A 26,750-nucleotide genomic window follows, 5' to 3' on the forward strand; every position below is an offset into this window, starting at 1 on the left:
TTACTGAGCTAAAATTAGGGATCATCATAAAAACAGAGAAATTGTGTTTAAGCAGTTTTTCTTGAGTACTTGTTTTGGTAGAGAAGTGTGATAAGATGTGTCCTAAAGAATCCCCTCTTCATTTCTTAACATCCTCATGCACACTTTTAACTTTAAAAAGATAGTGCTACTGTTTCGAAAGATAATTATGCAAATCATAGACAGAATGTGTTACTTCGGTATTTTCAAATTTCAGCTTAACCTAATTAATCCTTCACTCTTGCTGCTCCGATAATTTGTATCCTGTTTTTTCTCCCATTCATCACCCAGCTAACGCGGCTGGGTAAAGATTAAGAGCTTGAATAGACCCTGCACTTTGGAGTCTTTTTTCTCAGTTTACACTTTTCAGGAGTGTGTGCTTTCTTTTCAATATTTAGATCGGTTAGGAGAGTCCATTTTTATTGAGTTCTATATCATTTCAAAGCTTCAAGTTTGCTCTATCAGCAATTGCTCTGATAAAAAAAAAAAAAAAAAAAAAATCCCTGCCTGGCGACTTTTTGTTGGTTTTGTGATGCATAAGACTGTAAGAAATGCATACTTTTGCAAATTACAGGCAATTTCTTTTTAGTTACCTTCTAAAGAGAGTTTCATTTTTTTTTTTTTTGACTTTGTTTTCATGTATAAATCTCTATTGAATATGTAGTAGACTTTCCTTTCAATAAATAGAATTATACCTGATGTCACGATCACCGTTTTCGTTGCACTTCTAGTCCCATTAACAGCAACTCCACTGGCCAGGCATGTGAAGGTCTCGACACTCTTGTCAGAAGTCATTTGAACATTTGCATTGATGGTTTGGTCGCGAGTTCCATCCTCCTGTCTTCCAAAAGACAGTGGCTGGTTTGTTAAGATGGATTTCCCAGCCGCTATCATTGACATATTGACGTCTGGTTTTGCTCCACGTACTGAACACGAGATTTGGAATTCTCTGCTTCTTACTTCCTTGGTGCAGTACTCACTTCCTTGGCATCCATCAAAGCTGGGGCGCGCCCCATAGGCTGCAAGTTGCACACAACACAGAATAAAAGTTGCATATTATTTCATCATTTCACATTGAAGTATTTAGTCTTGATGTACTTAGTCTTGATGAAAAAATAGACAGGACTGAATTCATAATTACACCTACCGTACATTTTCTACGGACGACTGCCGGCCTGTAGTGTTGATATCAAGTAATCTCGGAGCTCCTTTAATCCTTCCGGTCTCATCTTACACACCCTGATAAGAAAAATAAACCCTGACCGAATTCTAAATTGAAGCTAATATCAAGGCGATTTTTTCCACTGATGTGTAGATGCTCAAACTGGCATGTGCTCATGTGATCATGGCGTATGATTGTGCGGTATAATTGCAATTCCGGTTAAGTATTAGTAAAGGTATTTGCAGAACACAATTCACGTTGTGTTTTTTCCCCCACTGAAGAGAATTATTATTGTTAGGGCAACATGTAATTGCGATAACAGTTCAAGGTCTTTTTATGACGAAATTGACGTGTAAACATTTATCCTTTATGTGACATTTTCAAATGAGCAAAATCCGTAAATATTTTGCAAATAAAAAATCGCTACAATTAACCGAATTTTTACAAGTGGTCAAAGTATCGATGTTAACAATGATAGACTTATATCAGTCTTGTTTATTTCTTTCTTTTCTTCTTGAGGTTTTGAAAAATGTGTATTCTATAAGTTATTGTTATCTATTGAATATAGTAATATGATATAACGAACATACAAAATATCTGAACGGTAGATTTTGTTTCAGGGCACTCCATGTCTCAAGCTTTGATTAATCTTCTGAAGTTCCTCATGCACCCAATCATCATAAGGTTTTTTTTTTTTTTCTTGTTTTGGATCCCAGTTAAGCTTTTGATGCTTTAGCTCTTTTCATTTTTTTAGATCATTATTAGCGACGTAATTTATTGAATTTGTTTGCTAATTATTTGGATGGCCGTAAATAGTTTTCTTTAGTTAATAGTTTGAGGTCTGAGTTTGGTAGCCTGGGGTGTGAATCATTAAAGGGTTCAATATATACTTGGTCAACTTTTATTTTTTTCTTCATTTTATCAATATTTGCAATGTCACAGATAAGACTGGCTACTTTACGTATGAGTAATTAGTTTTTTTTCTTTAATGTGAAGAAGTCTAAGTATATGAATGTTGATATATGGATTCAAAGTTGTCTGTTGCTTCTTGGTGTTATTATTGATAACAAACTATTACGGCATAGAAATATTGAGTTCATTTGAAAAAAAAAATGTATCGGCATTTTATATCAATTAATCCTTTTCCATAAATATTTTACGTACTCTAAAAAAATCGAGTGAAAATTTTCACTCTTGAAAGAGTGAATACAAAAAAAGAGTTAATTTAGATTGAAATTGGAATGAATTTCGAGTAAAAATGTTCATTTTATCTCGTTTTAGAGTGACGTCAGGGATCACTCCAAAATCGTCGATTGATCTCTGAGGTCACTCCAAAATGAGTGAAAATGAACATTTTCACTCGTATTCACTCCTTCAAGAGTGAAAATTTTCACTCGATTTTTTTTAGAGAGTACGGTTTATAATGCAATTTTGTAAAGTTAATTGCGATATTTTAACACTGTACATAATCGGGCAAATCATTCTATGATCAGATTGTTTTGTTTTGCAGAAAATTCTATTGCATGTATTGAAACTGTTACGTTTTTGAAATTGAAAGTTTTTAATAATTTGAGCTGGATTATTATAATATTATTTCAGTTGAACAGTGCAGTCCATTTTTATAGCTTGAGACGACTTCAATCCTCTGAACTCTCATTTAACTCTCAATGAAATAAACATTGGTTTACACTTTGTTTGACACAGAGGACAAATAATTTTGAATTATTTGCCCCTGAAAGTGGAAATGAGTCCATCTTTTGATATTTTTAAGCGAAGATTTAAATCACTAACTGTTGAGGAAACAAATCTATGTATTCAGGTAGTACATTTCTTTTATTGTCATTCTCTTATTGCGTTTCTATTGTATATCTTCTGATGTGTGTGTTGTAGATTAGTTTGATTTCTTTACGTATTCGATTTGAATTTGACTCTTGCTATGACTAATTTAAATATGGTGGAAGCTGTTCATAAAATTTCATTTCCTTACTGTCTCCACGTTCTAAACATTTGTGTTCTAAAATCAAATTTATATATCTGTAACTGTGTTGGAAAGTTTTTATGACATCAGAAGAAAACAATTCAAAATTGAGTTGAATTTCTCACAGGAAGAATGAAATAGACGCCGTAAAAATATATACTTGACTTATATAGTGAACAGACCTCCCAACCTTTCAGACCTAGACTAAAAAAGAGATATGGCCCAAAGTAGAAAGAAAGACAGGTTCCCATAGAAATGGCGAGTAAATTTATCACACACACACACACACACACACACAAATAGAAATTCCTATTGAAACATGGGCTAAGAATGGTCACAAATCCGATTCTTTCCTCTAGATTTAGAGTGGTTGGGATGTCTGTATACATAATTGTTGTCGGATTGCGATGAAAGTCTGTTTAAGACTCTAAGCACAGATGAGATACAAATTTCTTTCTTGTTGTATAGTTCAGTGAGTAGCACTATATAAAACTTACGTTTTCTTTTTTTTTTTTGTGACTCAAAGAACGCTTCCCAAGGTGCATGTAATTATTTTTTTGATAAATCGCTGATATCTTATTAGAATTTAGGGGTCAAAAAGCTACTATCCGTGGTAAGTTTGTTTTAATGTCAGTCATCCAATCGGACCATACAAATTCTAATCCTGAACATCCGTAGCCCAATATCGGTTTCTTCTCTTTCTAGTGGCCCAGGGCCAGAAGCTACCGCTAAAGTCGAGCCCTGCATTATTGTAAAAAAAAAAAAATGACACAAATGAAAGGTTCTCTCTCTCTCTCTCTCTTGTCAAAAATGCTGCACCTTGTCCATAAAAACCATGTTGTATAAGTACAAGGGAAGAAAATGTGAAACACATTTCTGTGCCCTTGCTGTCCTCTTTTTCAATTTCCTTTTTAGTAACATGCAAGTGTACGATTTGATCTGTTGTCTGAGTAACTGTTACACAAGACATTCTTTCCACTCTAAAGAAATTGTGACATCATTGTTCATTGTTCTGTACTTTCTGTAAGTTGTAAAATATTGTAAGGATCTGTCATATTTAAGAGAGCCTAAGGAAAACAAAATGAGGCAAATTCACATTTAACATGCGTATTTCCGTGTAAAGAAGTCGCAAACATAATTACCATTCACAATGAACTCTGTCTGGTTACTCCATCTCCTAGAGTCGAGGGAGAAAACTTCGCACGTAAACATTCCTTCGTCCCGGACACTGACGTCATTTATCGTGAGGCTTAAATCTTTTCCCATGCTGAATCGACCCGTTCCGCCAGAGGGGAACTTGAAGACACCATCTGTATAACTCGCCACCACCTCTTCACTGGATCCATTGACCCACTGGACTCGATAGGGCGTGTAAGGAAGCACGCATGGTAGTGAAGCGGTCTCCCCCTTCCATACTGTCAATATAGGTACGGTCTGTACTCGAAAGTCTGGTTTTATTCACACAGAGGGAAAACAGGTAAAACTAAATAACATCGGATCTATTTAACAATTATTTTAAGGCTTGTTTGTCATTGTGAATAGGGAAATTCACCACACATTTGATTGTTTTTTTACATCATTCCAACATACATTAGATGTAAAGCGTATATGTATGGAAAAAACAAACAGGATTATTGAACTAGGAGAGAGAGAGAGAGAGAGAGAGAAAGAGAGAGAGTTCTATGACACAAAAGCAGATCCGAGACATTATTATCAGAGACAGATATATACATGGGAATGGTAAGACATTAAAATTCATCATTTAATATCATCTCATATGGTCTCCTTTCTTTCAAAACACATATATTATATCAGCGATAGTTTCACTTACAGAATTATTTTTTTTTAAATCTCTATATGAATACAGCTCCTTGGTTCCTTGACAGCTCCTTCAGGAAAATCGGTGAACCGTTGACAACAAATCCCGGGCCCCTCACTCAGGTGAGCATTTGGTACCGCACGCGAATTCCCATTTTTATGGTTGTCCGTCCGTCCGTCCGTCCGTCCGTCCTTCCGTCCGTCCGTAATGAATTTTGTGGACAAGGTAACTATTAAAACTTGTGGAGGTATCCTACTGAAAGTTGGCATGCATGTGTATTAGGGGGTGAAGTTGTGCCTATCAACTTTTGGGTGCACATGCTCAAGGTCAAAGGTCAAAAGGTCATGGTCAAATACATAAAATTTCACTATTTCCACCATATCTATTGAATGCCTGAAGATATTTACTTCAAACTTGGTGTATACATGTATTACCCAATTAAGATTCTGTGGTGAAACTTTGGGTTATGAGGTCAAAGGTCAAAGGTCAAAAGGTCAGGGTCAAATACATAAAATTTCACTATTTCCACCATATCTATTGAATGCCTGAAGATATTTTCTTGAAACTTAGTGTATACATGTATTACCCAATTAAGATTCTCTGGTAAATGTTTGGTCATGAGGTCAAAGGTCAAAGGTCAAAAGGTCAAGTAAAAATACTAAAACTTCTTTTTTTCTCCGTACCTTGGAAAATTGTTCAAGGTATCTTCATGGAACATAGCATATACATGTACTGACTGGAAGTGATTATCTAGAGAATGTAGAGTTCATGGGGTCAAAGGTCACGGGTCAAAGATCGAGTGCAACACTTCAAAATTTTACTATTTCCCTCGTATTTATGCAATGCCAGCAGGGTTATTTTTTCTTACACTTGGTGTATGCATGTGTAACCTAATAGAAATTCTCTGGAAACTTTTTTTTTCTTTTTTTTTTTGCCTCAAAGGTCAAAAGGTCAAAGATCAAGTGAAAGTGCTGAACTAACTTTTTCCTCCATATCTCGGAAGTGGCTCAAGTTGTCTTGAAACTTAGTACATATTATGCATGTTCTACCTGATTATCTTATGAATTCTAGGGTCAAGGACCACATGAAATTGAAAAAATGGTAACAATTTACAATTCAATTTAGAAATTGCACTTTTTCTCCACACCTGTACCTTGAAAATTACTCAATGCCTATTAAATGTATGAATGTGGCAAAGTCAAGTTAAAGTCCTTAAATCCCTAGATACATGCTCTCCTATTCATCCAATTAAACCTAGGTCAAGGAAGGTGAACATTCAACACATTTGTCACAAACTTGTCATTTCAATATTTTGCCAGTTTTGTGAAAATGTAATCACACATTGTCCACATGTACTATCTAGACCTATTGGGAAAATCATGTATTATGGCGGAGGCATACCAGTCGCCAAAGCGACATTTCTAGTTTTGTTTTTTCCTGAAAGGGGTATATTCTAATTATGCAGTGTTAATTGAAGTGGTAATTGAAACATGGGATAATTCAGTATTTTTCCCCGAAATATTTTTAATTAGGGGTCATTTTTTTCTTCTCTCAAAATAATCCCAATGTAGGTTCTGAATAAGATTAGTTTTATGCCCTAGAATAGAGGTACAACGGAGCTTCTTGATGATTGTCCGATCTCCATAATGATGTCCTTATTACACATGTACTTTTACAGGATGCGCATGTTTTGCTGCAAAACATGCATTTTCTTCGCAGGACATTTTGCCAGATGTACTGCATATATTATAGTATTGCTGCCTCGCTAACTTCCCTTCCTAAAACCTCACCAGGGGTAATTTTGCTGGATTCCCTTCAAAAAGCCTGTGATACAGGGTAAAAATCATAACCTCTCCCCATCCTGAAAGGGAGTATCTATAATAATTAAAGAATCTGGGACAGGCGTAGTATACATAGTTATGGTAAATCGCCTAAGTGGGGGGGGGGGGGGGGGCTGGGAAAGAACTGACTTTGACTTTATGACTAGCCTATTTTTTTTTTATTTTTTTTTTACTTAAAATTTGGGTTGGGTACAGTCAATGTTCCCTTTTCTCCTCCCCTGCTATATGGTCATTTCCAGTATCGGATCCAGGGGGATGGCGCGCCCTTTTTCTTTTTTTTTTCTTTTTTTGTTGTTGTTAAAGCAAAAAGAATAAATAAATAAACAGAATAAATGGGGGAGGGGTTCGTGCGCCCCCCCCCTTGATTTTGTAAAGGCGTCCCTTCTTTACAGAATTCCTGGATCAGCCCCCTCATTTCCGTTTTTTTTTTTTGTTTGTTTGTTCGTTTGTCTGTTTTAGAGGGGATGTGATTGTTTTCGGGGGAGAGGGAAGACGGGTTCTTCGTGTGTGTGCGTGTTTCCACCAGTTGAATTGACATACATATCCCGGGACACAGCACACTTTGTGAATGCTTCATTACAATTGCATGTTTCAGCTGCTGTAAGTACCGGTAATCCCCACTTATTGAAACGAACAATCGCAGCAAGTCATAATACTAATATACGCAATACAACAATATGTCACTGTGACAACCTATCGTATCGTTTTCCCCAATTAGGGATGTACTCACTGAATATCAAAATGGGTAGAACACGTTTCCGTCAAAGGAGATCAAACACATTCTACCTCTTCTATTACCTACGTCATCAATATGACTCCGTAACTATAACTCTTTAAAACCATCACCTCATGAACCAGAGTGTCAATGACGTCAATAACCAATGGTAATAACATGATTAGCAAACCAATAGAATAATGGTATAGATTAGGATGAAATACAATGATTATTCTCTGCATTCCTCAATCAGCTGATAGCCCGGACGTTTGAGATCCACATTGGTATATACATATATATATATATATATATATATATATATATATATATATGGGTCAGAATTTTGAACGATGTACAATTGAGCCAAAACAAGGCAAAATTTAAGAAGAAGGAAATTCTCCAAATCATTTATCTTACCTGAAAGAGTATATCTCGAGCTTCAATATGAACCTAATTATACTAGGATTTTTCCAGGGGAACAAGTTTTTTATTCACCGCGGAAGCCTACCATGTCCAGAGCAGCGAACGTCCGTGAGGAATAGTACTGCTCATACATTTGAATACCATTTAACATAGTTTGCAAAGATTTGATTCAGTTCAAAATCGTAATATCTTAAGGGACATGTGTACGTGTTGGCAGAATATTAAGCTTGTACTACTAACCTCTACATAATGGTAGACAACTGATGATTTAACCAAATTCGTCATTTCTGTTGAAATATTGCTCTTCCGCTAAAACACTTTCTCCACTTTACGCGCAGTTTACAGAAACTCAATATTTTGACCTCTTATTTCACTATCCCATACTTTAATCCTCACTCCCAAATAATAACATACCCTTTTAAGATGTATCTGATCTAGGCAGTCTCTATAACCCAACACACATAGCATAGTTTTCATCAACGGAGGTTCGCATATAGCTCACGGACGTTCGGAACAAAGAACATATTGAAAAAATGCAGCTCTCTTGAGTTGGAAACGCATTCTAGTCACAACAAACCGCAATTTCATGTCGAGAACAAACTCCTCTGCAAAATCCTGAATAGATATCAACAATTCTCAATTATAAAAGCTTGTTTATCTTCTCATACTGAGGAATAAAAAAAAAAATTCCATCTCTCGTAAATGAACGTACAAAGGTACGTGTATTCTCAGTGACGTAGTCCATCCTTGAGAACGAATATATTTATCAAAATTTCGTTCTTACGAAGTAAAGATTCAGGTCCTAAATTTTTTGCTTATAACAAACATTGTCACAGCTAAATATGACAGAGAATTAACATAGAAAACAAAAGAAATGTGCTCCGTGTATAAAAATACAAAGTTTAGCTGGGGAGGGCAAACGAATACGTTAGGAAAAATCCCTCTGCGTTTGCTCCTTGTGTTACACACTGTTACCGAGGAGAATTTGTGTTATTGTATTAGTCAGAAATGATATTACGTTATCGTTATGATATTATGTTTCGTCATAACTAGACACAATAAGTCCATATAACTTGGATGGATGTTTGTGACTTCAATATTATACAATATGGATTGTAATAACAAACATTTTGTAACGCGTCGTTTTGGAGGCTCGAAAGTTGATAGGGTTCGTATAATCATGAAGCTTTTTTATTCGGTAAATGATAGAAATCTCCGAAGGTTTATCGAAAGGTTTATTAATTGGAACATGAAAAATCAGGATCGCTTATCCAAACGTGGAGAAACAAGTTAACAACCAAATCCTCCAAATTTCAAAACCTCATGATAACCGTTTTCACCTAAACGAATATCAGGCCTATTCCACTTTTAGAAGAACGGACATAAAAATAATGAACTTTGATATCTAATTTTATGACTAACAAACTTTCGGAATAAGAACATTTTTGATAAGAAACCTCCTGAATTAACTACGAACATTTTTTTTTTCTCATTTTCGGAATAACAAACCTTTGGACATTCTGAGTAACGAATCTTTGGAAGAGCGAACGTATCAAAGTGCAACCGTAAACCTATTCTTAATCATCACTTTTTTAGCATGTGTTTCCAAAGTAAGCACAAAAGAACAAACAAATTGACGATCTCTCTGTCTCTTAAATGTAAAATGAAAAGAAAAATCTTGGAAAGAATTAAAGATTAACATTGCTGTTCATTGATGAGTGTAAAAAAAAAAACACACTATGTCATGATAAGCGGAGGATTTGCGTGTTTTCATCAGATAATAATTATATACTGCATTATTTTTGTTCGCTTGTGACCGCATTTCGATGAATAAAAAAAATAAACAAAGACACAACAAAAACACTTCTCCAGAGGAATTTGGTTAACATTACTTTTCATTGATGAGCACACTGCAAAAAGTCCGGTGTTAAATAGTGAACATCGAGCTGGTGTTAAATTTTCGGTGCTCATTTATGGTGTTGAATTAACACCTCCGGGTGTCATTTCCAAACTTTAAACTGTTTTTTGAAGAGTTTCTTAGTAACTGCACTTCTTGTTGATTTTTAATTTAAACAAGACGATCAAGAATTTTACATTAAAATACTAGATTTTTGAAAAAATGTGAAAATAAATTTACACCAAAGTAACACCAGCTGGTGTGGTCTCTTATTGAAGCTGGACGGGTGTTAAACCATTGATATCAACACCAACAAATATCAAATCAACACCATGTGGTGTCATTTTTTAATTAACACCAGTATAGTGTCAAAATAACACCAGGTACAGTGTCAAATTAACACCACGAAGTGTCAGGTGAACACTTTTCAACACCATCACAGTGCATTTTTAACACATGTGGGTGTGGTCCTCTATTGAAGTTTGATCGGTGTTAAATCTAACAACGATGTTTTTACAGTGTAGAAAAAACACCATGTCATGATTAAAGGAGGATTTTCGTGTTTTCATCAGACAATAATTGTATACTGCATTATTTTTGTTCACTTGTGACGGCATTTCGATGAATAAAAAAAAATCAACAACAACAAAAAAAAAAAAACTTCTCCCGAGGAATTTGGTTTAACGGGAGTGCACTGGCAATTCTTTTCTCTGTGTGTTGGAGCTCGATCCTTTCTCTGTTTCTTCTCATTTTCATTCAAGTGCTTCCACGTCCTTTTGAAAGTTTTCCGTTTCTTCTTCAACACATGCCCATTACAGACTTCTTCCGTCATTATCCTGAATGTGATTGTAGGCTCCGGCTAGGTTGTGTCTCAGGCCCCCTCCACGGTTTAGGGATGGCTCCTCCCGGCGGTTCGGAAGATTCCTCGGCGCTTTCCGAAATTCCCCGACCCTGTTACGGGTCAACAACCAATTGCCACCAAAGATCAGTAGGCCTGATGAAGCGTCCCGGAGCGGACGCGAAACTTCGCTACTCCAAATTATATATAAGTAAGTCCAGTTGACTAGACTAACCGATATTGTTCATGTGATAACTGAGTTACAATGATTATTACTTTACAATATCATTTCGTCATTGTCGATGTATATACACAAATAATCGAAAGTATGTTCATTTTAATGTCCGAAACAAATGGTGAGTGGAATCATTATTCCAAAATTGGGAGAGCCTGTATTAAAGCAGAGTCTGTATTACATAAGGCCCGGAAAATTAAACCACATCATATAAAATATGACAAAATTAAAGACACAACAACAATATATATTTATATACATGGCAATATATGGGAAGAGCAAAAATAGCAAAATTCTAAGTGAAATAAATGCTACGAAATTTAAGTTTAATGTACAGACGGATAGTTGTATTTACGGAAACAAAAAAACAAAAAAAACTTTTCCAATAACTCTGCCCCCCCCCCATGGAAAAAAAGCAGTAACTGACATTTTTATGAATTTTTACTTTTTTGGAAAAATGAATAGTTTACCCAATGCTCATAAATGTGAATAAGTCAGTTAAAAAAAAAAATGATATTGACCAAAAATGAAATTTTTCACTTTTGCAAAAAGCAGCAACTAGTTCAACTAGTTGATTCAACTTTTCGAGTTTCCCCACGGAAGAAAGCAGTAACTAACAATTTAGTCTAATAATTCAGATTCTGTAGTCCTGCCTGTATATTTTTTTCCTAATACTTTTTTTTTTTCAAATTCTATCAACTTTTTTTAACAACATAAACAGCAGTTCCTTCATGAATTTAGGGGAGTAGATATAAAAAGATTGTTTCACCAGTAACGTAACTCTGCCCGCAGGGAATCATTATGACAAGTTGTAGAAAAAAAGTTTCTTTCTGGAGACTAGCAAAGCTAACATACTGAGCGCACTCAGTCTCAGAGTGCAGAATACGCGTACTTCATGCGCGCATAACATTTGCAGCATGCCTACTAAATGAGTTAGGAATGTCTTTTGTTAGGAATAACTTTGAAAACTTAAGTTCTTCGTGGTTTAGGTGTTCGATAAATCTTAGATTAAGAGACGAATTTGTACAAAATTGGCAGTCTAAGATAAGTAACAGTTCATGTTGTACGAATTATAGAATCTATAAAACGAATTTATGTTTAGATCCATATTTGTTAAGAATCCCTTGCATTTTCAAACAACTTCTTTCCAAATTTCGCTGCGCCAACCACATATTGCCAATTGTAACGGGTAGGTATGCTGGTATTGAACATTGTGATCGATTGTGTAATTTATGTAATTCTAATAGACTAGGGGATGAATTTCACTATTTATTTGAGTGTCATACATTGAATAATGCCAGGAATAAATTCATTAAGTCCTATTATAGAATAAGACCAAACACTTTAAAGATGTCTCAGTTATTTAATTCCCAAAATCGCAGTGAGTTGATAAATTTAGCTAAATTTTGTAAGGAAATAATAAAGCTCCATAAGAAATAATAATTATTATCATTATTTGTATTTTTTAATGTAAATATAGCTTTTTACAATGTTTTGCTTTATATTATTGAAATTACTTTTATCTGCTTTATTGTTGCCCTGCTTTTTTTAAACTGTTTTGTTTGTCTTCCTTCTCTCTTTCCTTCTCTCTCTCTCTCACTCTCTTTCTCTCTTCTGGGTCCTGCACCATTCTGTATATGTTGTATATTTTGTAAGTATCATGCAATTTTCTGTGATTTACAGTGTATTAATGTATTAATTAACTGATTTTATCTATTACGATGTTTGTTTGAATTTTCTTCAATACCCTGACGTTGGGTGACATAAGAAAATAAAAAAAAACATTGTCAAACCATTGTAAAACCATTGTAATTGTCAAACAACATGTCATACTGCATGGAGCACATGCACATAGCTGCAGAATTCATCACATCACAGTAGTCTAGTCATCACTTGCACAGTACAGTACAGTCTGAGTGACAGGGCCAACCATGCTGTTACACAGTGACTGAAAATTTTCTGCAGTCCAGGCATGCCTGCAAATCTATCATGAATTGCAGAGGAACCAGAAAATCAAGGTGAGCTGAAAATGAGTAGAAATTTTGAATGGACATGAGCACTAGATCTAGTACTAAAACACTAAAGGTCTAGTCTAGATCATCTAACGCTAGGTCTACCGCGTACCAGACCATTCACTTCAATTACCTTACTGTTGTGTTACACAAAATGCCATTTATTCCTAGAGTAGAAGTGACAAGACCGAGTCTAGGTCTAACGTTAGGTCCTAGATTTTATAGATCTAGACTAACCAGAAAGTAGAAGAACTTTATAAGCTGGTGGTGGTAACAATTCTCCTCACTATGGTCATGTGACATGTGCAGTTACTGCTTTTTTTCCATGGGGAAAACAGCAGACTCCTGGCCATCTGTAGACCGAGTTCAGTTACTGCTTTTTTCCGTGGGGAAACAACCCAGAATCAAGGGTGAGTCACCGCAGTAACTACATTCTCGTAAATAACATTTAAGAAATAATGGAAACACGATTTTTTCCTAGGTTTTGTTAGACAACTAGGTATGATACATAGTCATACCACAAAATTATTTTCGAATGTTTCTGTGTTTTTAAAGAATCTGCAAAAAACACAAAATCGCATTTATCTCAGCTCAGCAGATATGCAGTTCATGACGCAAATCTCTCGTTTGAAGAGGGAACACCCCCGTAAATAATGCCAGTGTATATCTTGGCAATCAATGACTTAAAAACCAAAGATATAAAACACCTGTTTCTTGACCCTGGCCTAATCTTAGCATTCAGTCATCGCCACAGCGCCACAGGGGGGGGGGGGGCACCGCGAGAGGAGGAGATTGTTTTGGTTTTGGCATGGGCTATGTAGCTCCATGGTGCGTGTGTGTGTACTGTGTGTACGTGTGCATTTCACATCGTCAGCACCGGCAAACTGGCAATGCTCTCCTTCTTATTCCTGTATTTTCATTATTTACGGGTCAATTTTTTTTTCGTTCGAACTGTAAAATGCATGACCAGAGAATTTCTCAATAGAATATAAAATTGAAAACTTTAGAAAGGATAGAGAAAACTGAGATCACTTTGAATGGTCTGCCACAGGCAGATATCCTTATCATGCTCTTACGTAATACGACAGCTGCTGGAGTCATTAAACTCTGGCTTGGCCTCCAGGTTTGTCACGCCTGAGCAGAAAGTTAATTTGCAATGGACAAATACTTCCGACTCCCAACTCCCAAACGAAAAATCTTTAGCGAGGTATAGCACCCCATCAGCTTCGTGGAAGTGGGGTCTCGCCTCAAACGAGGGATTGACGGCATGTACTGCTTTCTTCCGTGGGGGGGGGGGACTTTCCTCGTTTTTGTTGTACACACTTTTAAAGTTTGAAGACTATTTATTTTACAAAATGAAATAACTTAACCCTAACTAGGCCGGGCTATTTAGGTAGTTGATAGAGCCGGGTCGGGGGGGGGGGGGGGCTCCCAGCCCCCCCCCCCCCTCCAGATCTCGGCCATCGACCGCGCCATCGCGACGAAAATTGGCACACACATTGCCTATGATGTAATCTAAAATACCATGAAGTTAATTTTTCAAAAAAAATATCATTTTTGCTAAATTACGCTTATTTATGCATAATGATGCATGAAATCACACTATTTGATATAAATCACAAAATAAAGCTCAAAACAGGCACATTTTTTGTGTAAATGTGACCCTGCACCACAAAACAAACAAAAAGTCGCCAGACATGAATTTTTAGTTAAGACCATATTCTGAAAGAACAGACTTTAAGCTTTAAAATGATGTATAATTCAAATCAAATGGACTCTCCTAACCTATCTAAATATTGGAAAGAAAGCACAAACTCAGGAAAAGGGGGAACTGAAAAAAAGAGGCTCTGAAGTACCGTGTCTATTCAAGCGCTTAATCTTTCCCAAACCGTGCTGGCTGTGCGATGAATGGGACAAAAAACAGGAAGTAAACCACCAGAGTAACAACAATGAAGAGATTATCCGATCAAAGTGAAATTAAAAATGCCTCATTAACACATTCTGTCCATAATTATTGCCAACTTTCAAAGCAGCAGCACTATCCTTTCAATAGTTATTAGAGTTGAAAGTGAAGAGAGTGGACAAGGTTTTTCAGAAATGAAAAAGGGATTCTAAAGACACACCTAATCACACTATTAAACCAAAAAATGTTCGAGATAAACTGCTAAAAAACACACTTTCCTGCCCGTTTTATGATGCCAAATTTTAGCGTAATGTAAAAGAAGACCCGGTCTTTCAGAAAATATGAAAAAGTCAAGTTCGGCTAGGTTGACCCATTTCACTTATTTTCAGTGTGTCATCAGTGTGTGCGACTTTATGTTCGTTTTGAGGTGCACGGTCACAAAGTCTTTTTAGTGTCCTTAACAAATGTAACCCAAAAAATTGTGATATTAGAAAAAAAATAGTATGTATTTTATTGTTTTTTTATTTCTTATGTATTTTTCTGTTTTTTCGACTTAATATTTTTCATTGTTTTTTTCGATGAAATTTGTCCGCGACATCGCTTTGAACAAGAAAATACGTTATTCATTGATTTTAATCAATAAAACACCCAAATAATCATGCTTTTATGAAATTTGCCTGTAAGCACAGTTTGCATTGAAATTGTACACGAATTCACGTTTTTGAGCAATTTTTGGTCTGACATGCATGTACATATTTATGCGTAACTTCGGCACCACGTGCCCGGGCGTCGCAAATTTGGCGTCAAAAGATGCGGAAGACTGGAAAGAAAAAAATTCATGAAACGTCGCGGCGATAGCTTTTTGCGATTCTTCGACACGTGGCACCATTGAACCAAATCTTTGTATTTTAACACCGCCCCCCCCCGGCCTAGTTAGGGTTAAATATCTTTCTGCTTAATCCGTACTTCCACATTTTTCTTCCTATGCTTCCATAATCACATTTACTGAAGCTTTCCGTCATTCTCATTACGATATTTTCTTGAGAAATTTTCAAAATCTCCCGACAAACTGACGTAATTCCGCTGCTATGAAGTTGAAAAAAGTTTTCTCCTCAACAAAGAAATCCCTGATTTTTTTTTTCTCCCCTTATATTTTTTTTCTCTACATGTGACTCCCTGAAAACTCACAAAACATTTTGTGAAATATCTCTTTTAGTTCTCCTGTAATTGTGGTAACGGAATTACATGGTAACGGAATTACATACACATCTAATATGGAAGAGAATGACCTAACCTTGTACTTTCATGCCAATATGTATGTGAACTGTTCATGAAATAGCTTCAGGGCATTATCCTTGAGCTTAACAGTGTAAGGGATTTACAGTAAAGGAGTGAAAGTTGAAATATATATGGGTGAGAATTTTGAACGATGTACAATTGCCAATTTTCGCACCTTATGACATTCTTTCCCTTAGGACACGCCACGATGATCTAAGAAACCAGATTTTTTCATGTCGTCTCAAAGATTGGTAAATTTCCTTTCAGGAAATGTATGGTTTGGTTGACTTTTGCCTGATATCTTTCATTTGACAAGGACTTAAAGCGTAAAAATACTGTAAAAACGCTATTTTCACAATAATTTTTTGTTTTTCAATGTAATGATGTGCCTTTTTTTATGGTACGTGGCATCTAATATCTGACCATGTTCTGGATCTCACATATCATGGGTATGTATCACAAAATTATACAAGAACTTTATGAGCACGTATAAAATTACAGAGAACAATTGAAATATCAAAGCCCTAAACAGACGAACGTCCGTGATGCTCTTAATTATGTCGCTGCTGCAAATTCTACTTTGTTGTCCCAATTGTAATGTATATGAAAATTTGGTGTTCCACCTAATGAACATTTCCTGCAAACATTGTACATCTGCTGGCTGTACATGGGACGTTACATTCTTTTATACAAAATTATATTCAGTTTTCCTCACGGACGTGCTTCCGCTATTTTCTAATAAAGATCGTAGCCCATGAAACGTTATTTGCAATATTGTTCTGAGTCGTAATCAACTAAGATCTAGCCACAAGATAATATGTTTGTTTTGAGTTTCTGTCCACCCTTTGTCGAATATGAAACGAAATTATATTTTTAGACGAACCTCCGAGAAAAAAAAAAGAACTTCCGTGATGATTAAATCGTTTTCGAGTGGGACACCATCTTGCTTTGATGGCGAAGGTACATTTTACCTTTGGCTCTCTAGCCGAGGAGCGGCATGTCATTTTTGGAGCGGACTGAGGTTTGTCCGCAGTTTTTTGACCATGCAATTCACCGAAAACCAAGCAAATAACATTTTTTTTTTCTCTAAAATTCACCTTCTGTTCCCCTGTTGTAAGGATGTCAAAATTCTTATAATTTGCAATGACAATACCTTTTCAAAATTTTGAAAGAGTAGAAGGCTTGGTACTCTTTGCCGATTAGTTATCCATCCTGGAAAATGACCCTAGTTGTAGAACGAACGTCCGTGACAATTCCAGCGAACGTCCGTGACGTAAGCAACCCCACCGATAGGTATAACTTGTCCCGAAAGTGTCCTGTATTCTTTAAAACTTTTAGCTCCACTAGCGACACGGAAAGTTTTAAAAAGTAAACAATGAGTTTACAGCAGTAGTCTCAGAATTTTTTAAGGCGTTATGGGATCATGATGAACAAACAGTTGAAAATTTACTTACAATTTACTTTCGATTGTTTTCCCTCTATCTATACAAAAAACAGCTTAACACTGAAAACAAAGTTATAGGAAAATGGAATTTTGTGTAATCTGCAATTTCGGTGCGTTCAAATTTCTTTCTAATGAGGTTCTGGAGACAATTCGTACTGTAACAGGTTCTGAAAGTTTCGTTCACGGACGTTCTGTCCGAGAAAGGAAATTTCTGATAATTACAAATATATCACTCCCTATTAAGTTATGTTACTTGAAAATATTACCAAATCACCGAGTCTCTCATACCCAAAAGTGAATAACATTCAGCTCTCAATTTACCTGTAATAACAAACGGAAAACGTTTTGGTCACGGATGTTCGCTGGAAGAATAAGTCAATGGATTACATAGTAGGAGACAGAAGAACAATGCCACTTTATAGTGACAGATGCTCCAAGTATTTATCTTTTGAGTATGGTAGCTGCCGTCTCAAACAAAACACATCAAGTTTTGGTCTCCATAACGGACGTTCGCTGTAATTGTCATGATATTCAATGCCTTCATTCATTCTTATTTTTCCGTTCATGACGATTTTTCTCTCATTCCCTGAGTAGCCTGAACATGCTGCGACCAGGCAGAAAACAAAAACCAAACCAAACAAACCAAAACAAATCCGAAAAGTGCTACGCAATCACATTCAGGATAATGACGGATGAAGTCTGTAATGGGCATGTGTTGAAGAAGAAACGGAAAAATTTCAAAAGGACGTGGAAGCAGTTGAATGAAAATGAGAAGAAACAGAGAGGAAATCGGGCCCCTACAAACAGAGAAAAGAATTGCCAGTGCACTCCCGTTATACCAAATTCCTCTGAAGAAGGTTTTTTTTTTTGTTTCTTTGTTTATTTTTTTTATTCATCGAAATGCGGTCACAAGCGAACAAAAATAATGCAGTATATAATTATTATCTGATGAAAACACGCAAATCCTCCGCTTATCATGATATGGTGTGTTTTTTTATACTCATCAATGAACAGCAATGTTAATCTTTAATTCTTTCCAAGATTTTTCTTTTCATTTTACATTTAAGAGACAGAGAGATCGTCAATTTGTTGGTGCTTTTGTGCTTACTTTAACTAGAAATGTCGCTTTGGCGACTGGTATGCCTCCGCCATAATGCATGATTTTCCCAATAGGTCTAGATAGTACATGTGGACACTGTGTGATTACATTTTCACAAAATTGGCAAAACATTGGAATGACAAGTTTGTCACAAATGTGTTGAATGTTCACCTTACTTGACGTAGGTTTAATTGGATGAATAGGAGAGCATGTCTAGGGATTTACGGACTTTAACTTGACTTTGACCCATTCATACATTTAGGCATTGAGTAATTTTCAAGGTACAGGTGTGGAGAAAAAGTGCAATTTCTGAATTGAATAGTAAATTGTTACCATTTTCATCTGGCCCTTGACCCTAAAATTCATAAGATAATTACTTTCAGGTAGAACATGCATAATATGTACTAAGTTTCAAGGTAACTTGAGCCACTTCCGAGATATGGAAGAAAAAGTTAGTTCAGCACTTTCACTTGATCTTTAACCTTTTGACCTTTGAGGCAAAAAGAGAAAAAAAAAAAACTTTCCAGAGAATTTCTATTAGGTTACACACGCATACACCAAGTGTAAAAAAAAATAACCCTGCTGGCATTGCATAAATATGAGGGTAATAGTAAAATTTTAAAGTCTTACACTTGACCTTTGACCCCTGACCTTTGACCCCATGAACCCTACATTTTCTAGATAATCACTCTCAGTCAGTACATGTATATACTATGTTCCATGAAGATACCTTGAACAATTTTCCAAGGTACGGAGAAAAAAAAGAAGTTTTAATATTTTTACTTGACCTTTTGACCTTTGACCTCTGACCTCATGACCCAAACTTTCACCAAAGAATCTTAATTGGGTAATACATGTATACACTAAGTTTCAAGAAAATATCTTTAGGCATTCAATACATATGGTGGAAATAGTGAAATTTTATGTATTTGACCTTGACCTTTTGACCTTTGACCTTGAGCATGTGCACCCAAAAGTTGATAGGCACAACTTCAACCCCTAATACACATACATGCCAAGTTTCATTAGGATATCTCAACAGGTTCCGATAGTTACCTTGTCCACAAAATTCATTACGGACGGACGGAAGGACGGACGGACGGACGGACGGACGGAAGGACGGACGGACGGACAACCCGAAAACATAATGCCTCCGGCACCACTTCGTGGCGGAGGCATAAAAACACATGCTAAAAAGCAGTAATTAAGAATATATTAAAGGTTGCACTTTGCTACATTCGCTCTTCCAAAGATTCGTTAATCCGAATGTCCAAAGGTTTGCTATTCCGAAAAAAAAAATCGTAGTTAATTTGGAAGGTTTCTTATTAAAAATTTTCTTATTCCGAAGGTTTGTTAGTCCGAAAATTACTTTTAGGTCCGTTCTTCTAAAAGTGGAATTGGCCTGACATTCGTTTAGGTGAAACCGGTTATCATGAGGTTTTGAAATTTCGAGGATTTGGTTAACTTGGTTCTCCACATTGGGATAAGCGAACCTGATTGTTCAAGTTTCAATTAATAAGCCTTTTGATTAACCTTCGGAGATTCCTATCATTTACCGAATAAAAAAAAGCTTCATGATTATACCATCAATTTTCGGATTGACAAACTGTATGAATAACGAGCCTCCGAAATGACGCGCTACAAAATGTTTGTTATAACAAACCATATTATCGAAGTCACACACATCCATCCAAGTTACATGGACTTACTGTGTCTTGTTATGACGAAACTTCGCAGTATCGAACCTAATATAATTTCTGACTAATATGATAACACAAATTCTCCTCGGTTACAGTGTGTACCGCAATAAGCAAACGCAGAGGGATTTCTTCTTAACGTATTCGTTTGCCCTCCCCAGCTAAACTTCGTATTTCTATAACGGAGCACATTTCTTTTGTTTTTCTATGTTAATTCTATGTCATAATTAGCTGCGACCATGTTCGTTAAAAGCGAATTTTGCATTGTAGACTTTAGATAACACATTTAGGACCTGAATCTTTACTTCGTGATAACGAAATTTTGATAAATATATTCGTTCTCAAGGATGGACTACATCACTGAGATTACACGAACGATTCTACTTTCGTTTACGAGAGATGGAAAAATTGTTTTCTTTGATTCCTCTGTATGAGAAAATAAACAAGATTTTATAATTCAGAATTGGTAATATCTATTCAGGATTTTGCGGAGGAGTTTGCTCTTGACATGAATTGCGTTTGGTTGTGTGTAGAATGCGTTTCCAACTCAAGAGAGCTGCATTGTTCAATATCTTGTTTGTTTCGAACGTCCGTGAGCTATATGCGAACCTCCGTGATGAAAACTATGCTATGTTTGTTGGGTTATAGAGACTGCCTAGATCAGATACATGATAGAAGGGTATGTTATTATTTGGGAGTGAGGATTAAAGTATGGGATAGTGAAATAAGAGGTGGAAATATTGAGTTTCTGTAAAATGCGCGTAAAGTGGAGAAAGTGTTTAGCGGAAGAGCAATATTTCAACAGAAATGACGAATTCGGTTAAATCATCAGGGTACTTTGTCTACTATTATGTCCAGGTTAGAAGTACAAGCTTGATATTCTGCCTACACGTCCACCTGCCCCTTAAGATATTTCGTTACGATTTTGAGCTGAATCAGATCGTTGCAAACTATGTTAAATGGTATGCAAATGTAAGTGCAGTACTATTCCCCACGGACGTTCGTTTCTCTGGACATGGTTAACTTCCTCGGTAAATAAAAACTTGTTCCTCTACGAAAATCCTAGTATAATTGGGTTCATATTAAAGCTTGAGTTATACTCTTTTAGGTAAGATAAATGATTTGGAGAATTTCCTATTTTTAAAATTTGCCTTGTTTTGACTCAATTGTACATCGTTCAAACTTCTGACCCATATGCATGGTATGATACACTACTCTGAGTCCAGACATCAGAATACATGGTTGCCAAGACTTGTTGTGGTGAAAGTCTCCTCCCTTTTTTCACCTTTTCTCATGTACAAGAAATAGATGGAGACTGTGCTAACTGATAAATTTACAAGGTTTTCTTAAGATGCTCATTCTCAAATGTTAAAAATCATACGGAATTCTGAGATATGCATATTTTCTTGCTAAAAAGTCTCATGGTTTCATACAAAATCTAAGTATAGTGCTGAGGGACTATTGAATGGGTGTGATGCAGCATAAATTGAACAGAGGTTAGAAAGAAGGGGAAGGCGAAATTTCTTTAAAAGGAAAAGAGAGCACTGCAACTGACAGAGAGAAATGACAGGATAATTTTTGTGAGGAAGGATCAAGAATTTAAGAGAAGGATGGTACATACACAATGTGATAGAAGTCATTATTTGACATGGGATGCCCACTGAATGTGACCTTTCTGTATGCTAAAGGCTTCATTATCACCTAGTCGATAGTCTGACCTTGTGTCCTATTTTCATCAAGTCCTTTATCTTGGTAAGTGTATGATTATGACCTTCTTTCATCTGTTTGTTAGATCCTTCCTCTACAGACACATGTATTTTGATTTTCATGCCCATTAAATGGCCATCAAATTTTGATGCCCATCAAATTTTGATATAGGCCATGGGCTAGTGGGGTCAACGTGCACCCCCTCTGCACCTAACATTCATTGGTGTTTCCATGTAGCCCTTGGTCGGGAGGGTCAGAAAAGTGATGTTAACAAAAAAAAAGTTGGGTCCCAAGACCCGCCCCATGACTTTTGTGACGTCACTTCCGGAACGACCTTTTAGCGAATATAGGGGAATAGCATTTGAGTACTATCCTAATAAAGTGGTCCCCATGACCTTATTTTTCAATAACAACCAAAGATTTGGGTATTTATAGATTTCTCAGAAAATGGAAAATACGATGCAAAGCAAAGTTTGGCAATATAAGCCCTCGATTGTTGTCATTGACAACGAAATGGGCAACGATGTCGACAAAATTCAACAAAATTTTGCAAAATTTGTGCAATTTTTCAAGTTTCAGGCTTAAAGTTTGTATATTTTCGTGAAAATTTTGTTAAATGACATGAAATTTGGTCTAGACGTTGAATGGATATCCTCTTTTAAGAAAACAAAAGATTTTGGCCTAATTATAACGCTATCGTCTTTTGTAGACATTCAAGTGCGCATGCGCGGTGTCTAGAAATAAGCCTCCCAAATGCCTATTTTGATGTCCAGTATACAAAATGAGTTACAACTCATCTCTTTATAATGTAAATCCACAAATTTAATCATATTTTGCAATCAGCAATCACCTGATTTAAGTTTAAGATTTAAGTTGCCTTCAAATGAGAAATCAAAGTTGACCATGGTTCTTTTTGATGATGACGTTGGTCACGACATCGAAGGTGAAGACGACGTCAATGACTGGAATTACGACATAGCATGAATTCTCTTACAAATCTCCATTTCCATTGATTGATTTTAGGGATAGATTCACAGTAAAAAGAAATTAAGGTAATGAATTTTCAATTCTATTGTCATTTTATTCCTTTGCAATAAACTCAAATCCTGCTTAAAGGGAAAATCCACTCTAAAAATAACTTAGTCCGATAAAAAAAAACCACAGTTATATCTTACGAGTTCAACGGTATGAATTTGACTGTAATCTGACGAAAAGTATATTTATGAAATGTTATTTTCAATTTTCGCTTATTTCTGCAAAACAGTTCTTGTACACTGGATATGAATATGCAAATGAGTGAGCTGACCATGTTATAACCTCATAATTTTCCATTGATCGTGTCCAAAAATGACGAAAATCAATGTTTCTGTCATCAAAGTTTGAAACATAATGTTATTCCTGGTTGCATAACTTCGTAATAGTGATCAGTTAGATATATCAGAATTTGAGCCTCAATCGTAATAGCGTTCGAATGAAAAACTTGAAATGTCAAGATTTTATGTACAAACTTTAGGACAAGATGTGAGGGGATGACATGCCCACTTTGTTATTTGCATATTCATATTGACCGTTCAAGAACTGTTTCGTAAAAGATTATCGAAACTTTGAAATGTCGAAACTTCCTTATTTTTCATGGAATTACGATCACTATGTTAACATTGAACTCGTAATATTTTACTTTTTCTTTTCAGACTAAATTATATTGGACTGGATTTCCCCTTTAGATAAAGTCTAATAACTAGCTTCTTTACCAACACAATCAAAACATTGATCTGAACTACGCTGCATTCACTGGCACAATTCTAAATAGTATACTGTCTCAGGCATGGATTTTGTTGTTGTTGGTGTTGTTGTTGTTGTTGTTGTTGTTGTTGTAATCAGGGAGGTGGTTCCCACCTCCCTGTTGTAATCGTGTCTTTATTGATACGTAAAAACAAAGGACATGTTGATAGACATGTATATACCAGGTCCATGGTCCTATTCTTGACACATGGCATGCAATGACACACTTACAAATACTTGCGAAGTGAATGAATAACATATAGCTATATTTACAACAGATTTGTGAGGTTGACAACAATAAAATCAATTAACCACCTTATTATCTCCCCACGTAGTACACATACACTGTATTACCACTGACTAACTTCGTTATTTTGTCCAGGACGTTAGATAACACTTTCTAACTGATCAAGTGACATTCGAATAAATCATTATGTCCGCTATAAATGCGTGGATCCAATATTACTAATTGATTGATTTTTTTTTTTATTAGTGCCAAATGTTATTCCAGTAAATTATTACAATTATCCAATTAATGTAATAATTCCACATAATTACTGCATCATTATTAAGTGCCTTGCATTCTTAAACGTTACTTCCTAAGTGATTAACGTCCCCCAGTTCTGTTCCTTTTCTTGCATATAATATGGTGAATGATGAAACTATTGCATATCTACTAATGCCTGGATAGAATTCAGTGGACTTTGTTTGGATTTATATGTTTTGTGTAGACCTTTGAGTCGTTATTTGTTTTCAAGTGTTATCTGTCCCCTTGCTCCGATCTCAATGGTAAGAAAGGAAAGCTTATAGCCCTTGCGTTTTAGTTCATTCAACAATACTTTGTATTTCTCTACTTTTCTTTCATGAGCGGCCTCAGTGTTAGGTTCGAATGGTATATACTGTCAATTTGACAATTAGGATTTGATTTACTCTTTCTATCAAAACTACTATGTCTGGTCATTGATTAGTTGTAACTACGTAGGGTGGAACGTGGGGTGGAACTTTGCACACATCTAGATCAGCGTATATTTCATGACCAGTGGGAAGAGACTCTTTGATCGTACAGTAAATGTATTGCAATAATGTTGTTGTGTCTCCATGCGCACCTTTCCAAAAATGCCGGGCAATTTGACAAAATATGGTGGAGAGTGCAGGTTGTAGTTGTACAAAAGAGACATTTGTTTGTTAACATGTTCCCCATCTATAAAGATTAATTATTTTGCATACGATGGTAAGGAGTCAATACATGCATTTGTCACAAAACTGAATACCCTTTTTGGCAAGTTGTGCATAATTGATTTCCAGGTGAGATTTTCGTCAGAAAGGGGTATGGAGCTTTACAAATAGACCTTGCACCAACAGCGGCTCGTTACGTTTGTTTGTTTGTTTTTTTCAGTACTCGGTAATATTGTCTTCAAATGCCCCCTTTATCGTTTTCTTCACAGAATTCCACTTACTGTTATCGACATCAATGGTGTCTTTGACTTTTTGCAGACTTTCATGACAGTGGGTCATCATTGACTGCTTATTTGACCATTGTAATTCTCGCCTTAGAGTACTATTAAGTGCGTGGTTCACTAAGTTGTCACCTTTCATTCTTGACCGGGCGTATGCGAGGGTATGACATTCACGATAGATGTCTGATAATTGTGGTATATTCATTCCGTTAGGTATATGTAACAGACCTACATTGGCTCCTCGGGAGGGGATACCCATCCATTTCTTTATAGAAATTTCCTCGATAAATGGTCAAGATCTTCTAAATGACATTTCTGGATTGAGTGAACCGTTAACAGAAGCTGGATGGAGGGTTGGAAGTATCGGGTGTTTATGGCATCTGGTCTTATCTTAGCCTCGTCGATTAATTCTTTCAAGTTTAACTCGATTTCACTTTGGTTATGTTTTAGAACATCTTTTGTTTTTCCGGAAAAACAAATCTTGGCCCCTAGAAACCGATGGGGTTTATCTTTAGGCGATCGGATTTTATGAGATATGACATATTTTGACATGACATATTTAGAAATGGCATATTTTGACATGATTTTTTTCCTCTATTTTCTTCAAAACTTGCATCTACATTGTAATTGTCACAGAAATGGCACATTTCATGTTGCATAATGGAGACAATGGACTTTTAGAGACCTAGGTTACTTTGATGTTTTCTTAACTTGGGGTGCTACCTTGGGGGTTCTTGGCGGTGCGTCGGCGACCATCCGAACCGTCGTATATGTCAAAATTCGGTAAATTTTTCGAATTTCAGATTTTGCCGTTTTAAGAAAGCCCAGCACACACTCTTTCTACTCACAAAATTTGGAAACCGGATTTTGTGTTTTTAATAGAGAAATTTGATATACGTCATTTTGCCTGAACGCGAATTGGCTGAAGGCGTTCATCCGAACCGACGTATCGCTATATGTCGGTTCAGCTGGGCGCGAATCTTCCAGTCGCGTTCAGAGAAGGTGTCGTATCGCCGCCGGGTCAGCCAGAACTGGCAGAAGCAGACGATGGAGCGTCAACCGGACCCTCCCCAGGACCGGTGAGTTTTATAATGAGTAGCTATGAAATCATGCAATTTCAAATAAAATGAACAGACCCAAGCAAGTTCTATCCGTAAGATTGTCACTTGTCAAGATAAATACGCAGATTGTCGTGGGTTTTCCAAAATATTTCGTCGTGTTGTTAGGTGTAGTCCTGTGTATAGATAAATATGTGGGTACAAAGGGATACTCTAGTACCCGTACTAAAGTAGAGTTTAAATCATAGACCCTGACGTTAGTCTACAAAACAACGTTCACAATGATCTCGTTGAGTTGGCTTTATAAAAATGTGCCTATGGTTCTTATAAGGACCTCATACGTAGTGGGTGTGGGCAATGCCAAACTGTTAACATTTCAGGGTGAGT

The 26,750-nt window shown here is 36.2% G+C and overlaps 1 protein-coding gene across 1 annotated transcript; it reads right to left on the minus strand.

Annotated features, from left to right (window-relative positions):
• LOC140229716 (uncharacterized) lies at positions 1–25,363 on the minus strand. Its single transcript, XM_072309955.1, has 4 exons — positions 25,306–25,363; positions 4,301–4,606; positions 714–1,037; positions 1–8 (listed from the first exon to the last, which is right to left on the minus strand). The coding sequence occupies exons 1-4, from the start codon at positions 25,361–25,363 to the stop codon at positions 1–3; spliced, it is 696 nt and encodes a 231-aa protein (XP_072166056.1).
• Between the last annotated feature and the right edge of the window lie 1,387 nt (positions 25,364–26,750).

The sequence above is a fragment of the Diadema setosum genome, chromosome 6, assembly GCF_964275005.1.
Source record: "Diadema setosum chromosome 6, eeDiaSeto1, whole genome shotgun sequence".
Lineage (NCBI taxonomy): Eukaryota > Metazoa > Echinodermata > Echinoidea > Diadematoida > Diadematidae > Diadema > Diadema setosum.